This window comes from Palaemon carinicauda, chromosome 7, assembly GCF_036898095.1.
Source record: "Palaemon carinicauda isolate YSFRI2023 chromosome 7, ASM3689809v2, whole genome shotgun sequence".
Classification (NCBI taxonomy): Eukaryota; Metazoa; Arthropoda; class Malacostraca; order Decapoda; family Palaemonidae; genus Palaemon; species Palaemon carinicauda.
Genome location: NC_090731.1, coordinates 27,524,842 through 27,537,340, shown reverse-complemented (window position 1 = coordinate 27,537,340; position 12,499 = coordinate 27,524,842). Strand labels below are relative to the sequence as shown.

The 12,499-nt window shown below is 40.0% G+C and overlaps 1 protein-coding gene across 2 annotated transcripts in view; it reads right to left on the bottom strand.

Moving 5' to 3' along the window:
• Positions 1-6,456, bottom strand: part of LOC137643905 (muskelin-like) — a 148,386-nt gene extending 141,930 nt beyond the window's left edge. Inside the window, exon 1 of one of the 2 annotated variants that reach the window (XM_068376655.1) lies at positions 6,273-6,456. In XM_068376655.1, the coding sequence (XP_068232756.1) occupies positions 6,273-6,361 (89 nt within the window). In that variant the 5' untranslated portion in view covers positions 6,362-6,456. The remainder of the gene's footprint in view (positions 1-6,272) is intronic. The other variant, XM_068376656.1, reaches the window with a different exon arrangement.
• Between the last annotated feature and the right edge of the window lie 6,043 nt (positions 6,457-12,499).

Below are 12,499 nucleotides of genomic sequence, written 5' to 3'. Positions count from 1 at the left end.
ACCTCTGCTCACAGAGATAGCCCCCTTGCTGATCCCATGGCAAGGGTATTAAATGACACCGGATTCGTCCTCAGGGGAGGTAGAGATATTGTGAACAGGACGCGATATCCCTGACTGATTACGGAAATTGTGCAGGAAACGGCCCTGAGTTGTTGCAACCTGTCTGCGCAACCTTGTGGGTATCCCGCCACTGGCGGACATGCAGGGAAACTGCCAATCCTAGCGTTTGCGACCTCGGTTGCTCCTTCTAGGATTCTTCCCTCTCCTTGGGGACTTCTTGCCTTTCTTGTCCTTGACTGGAAAGGGCTTAGACCCCACTGTCTTAGCTTCCTTTGATTTGGTAGGACGTGGCTGCTGAGGTGCTGGTTTATAGGGCTTGAATATCAAAACCCTATATGGGAGAGTCTCGGTGACTTCCTACACCTCTCCGCCGCCTGCTTCACGTCCCTAGGCTCAAACAGGTTCGTTTCCATAACGAAAGAATGTCTGAGCCTGAAGATTTGGTGCTAGAGGACTCCCGGTATTTCTTGGAGTACTCGACTCCCTCCCGGGAGGGATGCAGGACTCCAACCACAACGGAGGCAGGCTCTTCTCCACCTTTATTCGAGAAAACTTTACCTTGCGAGGTGGGGTTTCCCTCAATGGTGTGATTGGGGAACGTCTCACCTCCCGTGACTCTCCTGAGGGCGAGAAAACTTCGTCCGAAGGTGAGGGAGGAAAGTCTGAGGGGGGAGAATCCCTGCCTCGAAGACAGCTACGTCCTCGGAGAAGTTACCTCATTGGAACTCATCTTTATCTCTTTATGGGAGTGGTTGCAGCCAAGGATTTGCGGCTCCACTCAGAGAGAACAGCTTGAAAGCCTGTGCTACTGCTCTAATTAGAGTCCCAAACTAGGCTGCCGGCCAACGGTTGCACTGTTAGACACTCCCTCTGGAGGGGAAGTCGCCTGTAAACAGATAAGGACGGTATGTCCTTGGACCTTTCTGGAACCTTCCCCCCTACCGGCAAGCACACTGTTCTGTGCTGGGGGGGGGGGGGGGGGAATGTAGCAATGGCGCCCTTACTGCGCATTGCCCGGCAGCCTTGCGCGGGGGAGGGTATAGGCGACTGCGCTAGGGAGCGCGCTGGAGCTCACGCAATGGGAAATACCCAGGGGTTGCGCGCGAGACACCGTTGAAAGCGAGTGGGCGCACGGGTGAAACTTCATAAGGTGTGCAGGAATCAGATTGACGTGCAGGATCAGCATGAAGAGCCCGTGCGACCAGAATGTTGGCGAGCGCACGGCTATCAGCGCGTGCACGTACGAGATTGTTGGCGCTTGAGCGCGAAAGAAGATCGACGGCACTTGCGCACGCAAGAAGATCGTCGGCGCTTGCGCGCGTAAGAAGATCGTCGGCGCGGGAAACCATCGAAGCCTGCGCGCGGACGATCGTCGGCACTTACGCACGTAGGAAGATCGTCAGCGCAAGCGCGCAAAAGATCGTCGGCGCTCGAAGATCATCGACGCTTGCGCGCTTAAGAAAATCGTCAGCGCTCACGCGCGAAAGAAGATCGTCGGCGCTTGCGCGCGTAAAATGATAGTCGGCGCTGGCGCGCGTAAGAAGATCGTCAGCGCTTGCGCGCGAAAGATCGTCGGCGAGCACGTGCGCTAGGATGAAGGGTCAGCTGACAGAACGATCCTGAACTGGGACGATTAACACTGGAAGTTCTGCTTGATACCCTGAGGAAGAGTCTCAATGAGAGATATCTCCCGCGAACGGGAGAGGTGCCCTTCGTAGAAGAGACTAGGAGACACCCGCAGGCTGAAGTACTGGTGAGCGCCTGTGTGCTAACTCAGGAACAGTCCCTGGAAGGATTCCTCTGGATGGTAGTCTCAGGAACAGCAGGAACAGTAGGCGAGCACTTGCGCAGGAAAACGTTGGCGCGCAGGGGAAACCTGGCGCTTAAGGGACTTGCTCACAATGTGAGAAAGTCCCTTTTGCCCCGAAGGGACCGGTGCCCGTTGAATAACGGGGTGCGTGGACGCCCACAGCGTCAGCAGCCAGGAATGGAGACGGCAGGTCAGCAGGTCTAGGAGATGGCGAACAATTCTGCGGAGAGGTCCCGAACAGCACGCTGGTCTAATCAAGAACAATCCTCCGAAGAGGAGGCTCTATGAGTGTCCTCTCTCGCGAACGAGAGAGGTGAATACTTCGTAGAATAGACTTGAAGACACTGGTGAAGGCGCCCCTTAGGGCCGTTGGATCAGCAAGCTGACCTAAAAGGAGCAATATGACCTAAAAGGAGCAATCCTCCGAAAAGGAGTCCTTCTGAGTGGCCTCCCTCGCGAATGAGAGAGGTCACAAGACTGATCCTGCAACTGCTCAGCCCCTTGAGCATAGCTGCAGGTGCGACCTCTCAGCCCCAAGAGCATAGCCACCTGAAGTTTCCATGCGCCCGGCCTTGCAACCGCTCAGCTCCTTGAGAATGGTTACAAGTGCGGTCGCTCAGCACCAAGAACATAACCGCCTGAGGACCAGGAAAACCCATCCAGGAATTATTAAGGTATGAGAAGTTCCCCCTCTGCAGGGGAAAAATCTCACACCTGGGAAGGGAACCTCCCTCGGAAGGGAAGTTACCTACCCCTGGAGGCGAACCTCCTTAGCGTTCTAAGATGAACTAAAGAGCTGACAGTTGTCACGGGAGAACTTCTAAGAGAAAGGATCACGCCCGTGACGATGTCCTAGAGAGACGGCAGCAACAGCAGACTCCCCAGGCATAAACAATCTGCTTCGTTGGCACGCTTTAGGCAAACGAAGAAAAACTGCATCGTTAACTGGGAAAATAAAATAAATAATTAGTTAACAGAAATTCCCCCGGGGAGGAACTCCGAAGAGAAACCCCGAGGGAATAGCAAAACATAAGAATTACAAATTAAGTATGCGCCCTCCTCCCCCACTGACATTCACAGGAGAAGGGGGAGGGCGGAGAACTGTAACAAAAACAGAATTATAATTATGTACATCATCTAAGAATGTTCACAAATAGTAAGAACCACTAACCCCTGAAGGGAAGTGTTCTCCACAGAATGCTGACAAGTTAAAAATACAATTAGACTTTATTAAAAATAATTGAGACAAATAAACGGAAGAGCAACCCAACCCGCACGGGAAAGAAGCTTCCGTAATAGTACGTAGTAGTAGTAAAGGGTGAACGACCTCGAGTAGAGAGAGAGACCGTAGTCAATCTAAACTCCCACATTTACTTCGCTGAGAATCCAAGTTCCCCGTAGGAAAGGAGGAACAGCGAAGAAAACAGATGAATGAAGAAAGTCCAGCGATGACGATTCCCCACGGTGGCCGAATTATCGGAAGCTGAAGGAACGACCGAAGGACCAAGAGGGAGAGGCCGCACCCCATGACGTGAAACCGTGGTGGCCTAGCACTACGCCGGTGTCGTACACTACACACACAGCACAAACACTGAAAAGAAAACTTACTATATTTCTATACACAAATATATACATAAATATAAAGAATGTTTATATATATATTATAAGTATAAGAAAAAGTAAGTAAAAGACAAAAAGCATTAATGGCTGTCAAAGCGAGGGTGGGAGCAGACACGTCTGCTCATCACCCGAGCCAAAAGTAAAGTGAGCTAGTCACCGGTGTGTGAGGGGGGAGGGGTAGCTAGCTACCCCTCCCCTACCCCCTCGCTAACTAGCGAGGGGGTAGTAAACCCTCATTAAAATTCTAATGGCTCGTCGTTTCAGCTATGCCGAAAGTAATACCCTAATTAAATAGCGTGGTTTGTAATTCGGTTATGGAACAAGTTAGTGACATGTCCTCCCCTGGGGGGAGAGGTGGAGCTGCTTCGCTAGGGGAAGCAACGTCATCTCTCGAGACCCGAGGTTGGTTAGAAATAATTCGGTCTACGATACCACTCGGCGGTCTCTCGAAAGAGACTGACCGAGTGGGAGCTTCGGAGGAGGTTTGGGCAACAGAAGAAGAGGCCTTGGGTTTTTCTCTCTTCGAAGCAACCTTCGAAGGAGAAATATCCCGTTTGGACTTCTTCCGTCGTCGCGAAAACCTCTACCACTCGGAGGCAGACCACTCCCTACACTTGTTGACACTATCGCACTGTTGGCCCCTACAAGAACGACAAAGGGCGTGAGGATCAGTCTCGACCGCCGACATGAACGTTCCAAAGGGGCGGTCGAGAAAACCAGGACAGGTGCGCATGGTCGCAGAGGCCAACTTTACATACACAGTAACTAGAAAAAGAAAGAACGAAAAGCATTAAATGGCTGCAAAATGACGGCGAGGATGAGAGCGGACACGTCCGACCACCATCCGAGCCGAGAGCAAAGTGAGCTCAAGCATAGGTGTGTGAGAGGGGGGGTAGCAAGCTATTCTCCCCTACCCCCGCTAACTAGCGGTGTGGGTAGTAAACCCTCGTTAAAAATTAATGGCTCGTCATTTCAGCTACGCCGAAAGTAATACCCCTATCAAATAGCGTGGTTTGTATTCCAGATACGGAACAAATATAAGTTTCAGAAAAAAGAAGTTAAATGGCCGGTAAGTTGGAACAGAGAGAGACACAGCATCTCTCTCGCGAGCGAAAAGCAAAGTGGGTTCACAGCCCAGGAGTGTGAGTGACCCCTGCTAAAGTCTATTGGCTCATCTTTCAACTTCACCGAAAGTAATATCCCCTATAAATAGCATTGGTTTGTATTTAGTGACGGAACAAACTATGGATTATTTACTTCAGTTGTAATATTATTGTAATATATTGTACGCAAAGACAGCGCATAATATGCCTGGGAGGGACCGTTGGGGAATGTCGAGGGGCCCAAAAAAAAGATTGAAGCCTCATGGTTTAATACAGCAATGATCTTCCCCTATGAAATTAGTTTTTATATGAACCACTAGCTGCACAAGTGTTGGGACTATTACATCTGCAACTCATGATTCTATTCAAAGTAACTGAGGTAGATGACACAAATATATAACATTTTTCCTTGGTCAGGAAGTTTTTCATCATCATTTGTGCGGTTAGGGGAGGAAGGGAGGCGCCCCACCCTGTAAGAAAATAAGGAGGACCCAGTCACTAAGTTAGGTTAAGGCAACTAACCTTATTTTGCTTGTTAAATGTATTCCCCCTCACAAATTCCCCAATTTCTTCCAGTGGAATCTAATTATAGCTATTTTTCCAAGGGGGGGGGGCCTCTATCTTTAAAATTACCCATCCACGACAGAAATTAAAAGGCAAAATTGGAGCCTTTGTATTTCAGTGGTCAGTTCCTCCCATGTGGATCATAAATGAACATCAACTAACATAAACTTTACCCCATAACCTAACCCACAAGCCGTGTCCTTATCTACTTACCTAATGGGAGGGTAACGGCCCCCCTGCAACCCACCTTACACTGTCGTATTCTAAGTTATTCATAATCATACATACAGGTGGCCGCTATCATACATACACCCCGCAAAATTAATACAAAAAGTACTGTATAAGGTGTTAGAAAAAATATGTTTTTAGGAGCCTTTGTATATCAGCGGCCAGTTCCTCACACATTGATTAAAAAAGGACATAAACTAACCCAAACTTTCCCCCCTAACCTAACCTACAAGCCGTGTCCTTACCTACTTACCAAACGGGGTGGCTAACGCCCCCATGCGACCCTCCTTACACTGCCGTATTCTAAATTAGACATAATAATACATACAGGTGGCCGCTATCATACATACACCCATGTTTTTATATCAAAATTCAGTGTTTCTTGAAACTGTAATTTCACCCACCATTCTTCTGGTAAAAAACTATTCTTGAATTGCAAGGTAAACATATTGGATTCTTTAGCTCCTGCAAAATCCTTAAGCCAAGGATAACCACCCAGATGTTAAGTGGTTGACCCCAATGATATAGGCCTTCTATTTTGTTTGAAATTAAAAAAATAAACCTATCTAAAATGTAAAGTAGGCTTATTTGCGATTTTTTATGTGACAAGACGCCCTACGTCTGGCTGCCCTTAGTTAGGTTAGGTTCAGTTGGAGAGAATCATGTTACATTATTTACCCAAAGTTTACTGTAGCCTATGTTAGGTTATGCTACATAAAAAGTTCCAGAATAATCATTTAAATTGTAAAGCAACGTAAAGTAGAGTTAAATTAAGTAAATTAAAACCGAGATAAGCATAATGACGAGAGCGTCTCGTCGTCGATTGGTCCAAAGGTCGCCAATGAACTGCCTTGTGCTTATATATCGAATACTTTAATTGTACTTACTCTGGTACAAAATTAGCGGAAAATGTTGAATATTTATGGATGGAATATTTGAGATTTTGTATTTGTTGCCCTGATGTCGATTCTGCCATTGTTTTTGTTTTGGTCACTTGAAACCCTCCATCAGCTGAGAGCTACTACAGATCCTCACTTTCACGACGTCAGAGGAACTATCAAGGATTGGCCTCTTCGGCGGCTCTCTCTCTCTCCCTCCCTCCCTCTCTCTCTCTTTCTTTCTCTTTCACTCTCTCTCTCTTTCTTTCTCTCTCACTTCAATCTTCCCAAATTTTATTGTTTTTGGCAGTTGTTATTTATATTCTTGATATTATTCTGGAAATAATCTATACCAAAACGGGTTCTTGTACATTGTACGTTAAGTCTTGAAATCTATTGGGCAGTAATGAAAAGATTTTTTTTTTACGCTTGAGAACATTAGTAAAAGCTATATTGAAAACGTCTGTTAAAAAAAAAAAAAGGGTCTCTGTTCAATGAGCATCTTGTAGATTGATTATGTTAGGTTGAATATTGAAATTCATTGGACACAATTGGAAAGGAAATTTCTATTCAGACCCGAGAGAAGACTATTTAAAGGTATGATAATTGTTAAACGTTTGTTGAAACATCCTTAATACGCTATTAGAAATTACCAAACATGATCTTCAAAGTGTTTAATCTATAATGTTGAGGATTTTTCTTTCTAAATTCGTAACTCAACGTGTCATTTCGAACATTCAGCATCAAAATAATGTTTGTGTAACGTTTGAACGCTTTTACTCGTGTATATGTAGTTTTCACTCAACACGAAGGTCAACCAGTGAATTAGATGTTAAAATTAGAATATATTTCATGAAAGGAAAGTTTTGAATACACCGAACATTATATAAATTGTTTCAAAAATGTAATTTAGCAATTTGTAAAACACAATGGAAAATATAAAACTAGCCAGGAAAACGAAATATCTATTAATCTTCTCTATGGGGTTCCAAGTAGTGATGAGGTAGGTATACAGAAGAAGAAATAGTCTACCATGATTATATAATACACAGAGAAACTGTTAAAAATGAATTATCATTGATAGAAAAAAAATATAATAAGAGTATCGATGAATTGATATGCTTCTGACAAACAATAGATAAATAATTAAATAATCTATATATCAGGAGAGAGGCATGGGAGAGAATAGTAATAAATATCTCACTGTTAAATCGTACGCCTACTTAAATTTGAAAGCAAATTGGAGTTAAAACACCGAAGAATCTCTTTATCGAATAAAATGAGTAACATATTCATAGTAAAATCGAATTAACAAATACAAAACGGAAGATTTTTAAGATAGGCCTAAAAAATAAACTCTAATGCGGGAATTTTAATTGAGACTTTTATTATTATTATTATTATTATTATTATTATTATTATTATTATTATTATTATTATTATTATTATTATTATTATTATTATTATTATCTAAGGTAAATGCGGCCCTGGTTGTAAAAGCAAGATGCTACAAGCTCAAGGGGTCCAAAGGGGACAATTAGCACAATAAGGAAAGGAAATAAATTAACTATGGACTGCATTGTTGCAAGAGCAAGTGCCTGGCCCAAAAAAAAAAGTAATCTACAGAACAACAAATAAAGAAATAAATAAACTGCAAGAGAAATAATGACAGGGAACGTTATATGTTCGCCAGCTGTGCCTCATTACAACAGATAAAGTCAGCATTATAAATAGGAAAACTATTATCTTGAAAAGAATTGAAATCGAATTAGACCTACTCATACTTACCAAAAATATAATTCTCTCATCTAGAGGTAAGTAGACTTAAGTGGTTTCGAATGAGTACAAAAACAAAAAATCAAGACCACACAGAAAACTAATCAATATAAGCTGCTAATCAATATTGGCTCGTACTGCATTACAGTACTTATCACAGTCGTAAAAGCCTGATAAGTACAGGAGATGGGTAGGCGAGATTGGAAGTACAGTGAATTCATTTATCTTTCGTCATCATTTAAACTTTTTTCTTATTCGTTGGCTAAAATTATCTCTAAAAAAGAAAGAGTAATTAAATGTACATTATGAAACAAACAAAAAATTTCATTCTAACTTGGGTTAGAGTTCTCTTGCTTGAGATAAACTCGGGCACACTATTCCATCTTATTTCTCTTCCTCTTGGTTTGTTAAATTTTTATAGTTAATATAGAAAATATTTATTTTAACGTTGTTACTCTTCTTAAAATATTTCATTTTTCCTTGTTTCCTTTCCTCACAGGGCTATTTTCCCTGTTGGAGCCCCTAGGCTTATAGCATCCTGTTTTTCCAACTAAGGTTGTAGATTAGCAAATAATAATAATAATAATAATAATAATAATAATAGTAATAATAATAATAATAATAATAATAATAATAATAATAATAATAATAATAATAAAACACAATCATCATGTAGTATTGAAATTATAAATTGCCGTGAGTTTATGAGGAACGAACGAAAATACGGCTAAATAAAAGTCGTGATATTAAGAAGACCTTGAAAGGCAAAACAATGTCTCTCAAGTGATCCTTGCATCATAGGGAATTGTAGGCCTACAGGCATAGGCTAGTCTCGGGACACTCTTCCTAGCTACTTTTCAGATCCATTTGCTTTTATTTGTTCCTTTTTGTCTCATCCCATTTACATGGCCATCTTATTCAACTTTGACCTTTTCCAAAACGTTTAATCCGGCAGATATTTGGCATTTCTTTTTTTTTCAGAAATCACAAATTGGCAATTTTTGGGAAGGAAAGAGAGACTTTTCCAGCTTTTTTTTTTTTTTTTTTTTTTTTTTTATTCATATCTGATATTGTTTACTTCACCATCTTGTTCAATTCTGACTTCTTCTAAAACGTTTAACCTGGCAGATAATTGGCAGTCATTTTTTTTTTTTTTAGGAAAAATTGGCATTGTGTAAGAAGAAAATCCAGACTTTTCCAGTTTTTCTTTTATTAAATTCACCGTATCTGATATCGTTTACCTGACCATCTTATTCAACTCTGACTTTTTCCAAAACCTTTAATCCGATAGATATTTGGCAGGTTTTAGAAATCACAAATTGGCAATGTTTGGGAAGGAAATCCAAACTTTTAAGATTTTTCCCAGATTCATCATATCTGATATAGTTAAGATTGATCAAAATTGAAAGAGTATTCAATCTCTGTCCATATGACGGGCAAGTGATGCCCACAATGCAGCTAACATTGCTATACTGTGTACCCTCGCTCAACCGTCCCCAGCTGAGGTCAATTTGGGCGGGGTCAGGGGAATGGCCTTGTCCTACAAGTTTCGAAACAACGCGGACTTTCTCAGTCGTGTTACTTACTCACAACTTCAGATGGATTCATTCTTAGAGAGAGAGAGAGAGAGAGAGAGAGAGAGAGAGAGAGAGAGAGAGAGAGAGAGAGAGAGAGAGAGAGAGATGTTTTTGCGCAATGTCGTTCATAAACAAAACATAAACTAACAAAATATTTACCACTTATTTAGCCTTGCGATTATTTTCAAAGTACTTCTGCGTACTTATACTTAGATGTACTTTATCTAAAATGTTACAGATTCACCCTTGGATCATATCCAACATGGCTACTAAGTTTGGTCGAAATCGGTATTGCAGTTTTTATGTAAGTTGCTCGCAAATAAGCAAACAAATAAACTAAGAAAAAGACGACGGGGAGGGGGGGGGGGGGTTGAATACTTACCCTTCGCAAATTTTCGATTTTAGCGAGGGTAACTACTGGACTAGGATTAACTGTGTGCATTATGATCATCATTTATGATAATTAGAATCATCAGCATCATATTTTGCTCTGATAATTTCGTTATTTTCATTTTCTCATCGTTATCTTCCTCTTCATATTCTTCTTCTTCAAAAAAAAAAAAAAAACGTTAAATATTTTCTTCATTTTATCGCACTGAGTGAAAAGAATTTGCGTCGACACAAGATAAAGAAATTTAGATTTAGATTAACATCGATGACCGAATTATACGTCCTGTTAACACAATTAATCACATTTTATCATTTCATCAATTGTTTATTTAATAAAAATACCCATATCACAGATAGGAAAAGATTAGATATTTTAATCGCTGCCGGTTCAATGCGATGATTGACCTCCTTAGATATTGAGTGGTGAAGGAGGCACTTTTATTAACAACTGTGCTTTTGGAATATCTCCTTTTGGTGGAGAGTAATAACAACTTTGCTTTTGGAAGGCGAGGCCTACTTGAACCTGAACCTGGAATATCTCCTTGGCGGAAAGTTATATTTAATATACAATCTGAATAAATTGATTTGGTCATCTTATTATTAAGAAAAAGTAGATTATTGTTTATTTTTAAACGCTTAAAATAATGGTAACAGTTTTATTATGCCCCAGACAAAGGCAACTACGGGACGTTATTTTCCGAAAGTATTTCAATCGAGAAAAAAAATGTTATTGTGAAGTTTAGAAAATCCCGAAGAATCTCTCTCTCTCTCTCTCTCTCTCTCTCTCTCTCTCTCTCTCTCTCTCTCTCTCTCTCTACGCACACACAAACACATAAATACAATGTATATATATATATATATATATATATATATATATATATATATATATATATATATATATATATATATATATATATATATATATTGTTACTTGCTAAGCTACAATCCTAGTTGGAAAAGCAGGATGCTATGAGCTCAAGGTCTCCAACAGGGAAAATAGCCCAGAGAGGAAAAGAAATAAGGATATGAATAAACTACAAAAGAGGTAATGAATATTCAAAATAAATTATTTTGAGAACAGTAACATCATTAGAATAGATATTTCATATGTAAACTATAAAAACTTAAAAAATAAACAAGAGGAAAAGAGATAAGACAGAATAGTGTACCCGAGTGTACCCTCAAGCAAGAGAACTCTACCCCAAGACAGTGGAATATCTTGATACAGAGGCTATGTCACTTCACAAGACTAGAGAGCAATAGCTTGATTTTGGAGTCTCCTTCTCCTAGAAGAGCTGCTTACCATAGCTAAAGAGTCTCTTCTACCTTTACCAAGAGGAATTTAGCCACTGAATAATTACAGTGCAGTAGTCAATCTCTTGAGCTAAGAATTGTTTGGTAATCTCAGTGTTGTCAGGTGTATGAGGACAAAGGAGAATGTTTAAAGAATAGGTCTGACTATTCGGTGTATGTGTATGCAAAGGAAAAATGAGCCGTAAGCAGAGAGAAGGATCCAATGTAGTACTATGTGGACAGTCAAAGGACCCAATAACCTTCTAGCGGTAGTATCTCAATTAGTGGCGGGTGCACTGGTCAACCTACTACCTCTCTCTCTCTCTCTCTCTCTCTCTCTCTCTCTCTCTCTCTCTCTCTCTCTCTCTCTCTCTCTCTCTCTCTCTCTCTCTATATATATATATATATATATATATATATATATATATATATATATATTTATATATATATATATATACATACACACACACACACACACACACACACACACACACACACACACACATATATATATATATATATATATATATATATATATATATATATATATGTGTGTGTGTGTGTGTGTATTAATATATATGTGTATATATATATATATATATATATATATATATATATATATATATATATACAGTATATATATATATATATATATATATATATATATATATATATATATACATATATATATATATATATATATATATATATATATATATATATATATATATATATATATATATATATATATATATATATATATATTGAGCAGTTCAGCTTCTCCTAAAAGGACGTCAAATTTCCCGAAATAAAACCCCCGAATATTTTATGCTACACCACGCGCAGATGACATTGCAACACGATGACCGGAATATTAATTAACCTTACTTTCACTATCATCTGTGAATATCGGAATCATACCCACTACCCGCCCACCCCCCAACAAAAAACGATAATGTTTCAGATCAGTGACTTAGGACAACACTTATTAATGCATTACTTTCATGCAAGAATAATAAGGTCTGTGGATTGTTCCGTATATCAGTTTTTTTTTTTTTCACATTAATACTTATTTCTTTATTCAATGAATTCATTTTGGAAGCGAAAAAACTGAGATGAAAAATTTTAAGCGCTATGTCTCAATGCTTTATGTTAAATGCACTGACATAGATCTCTTTTTATACTTTATATATGGAAAAT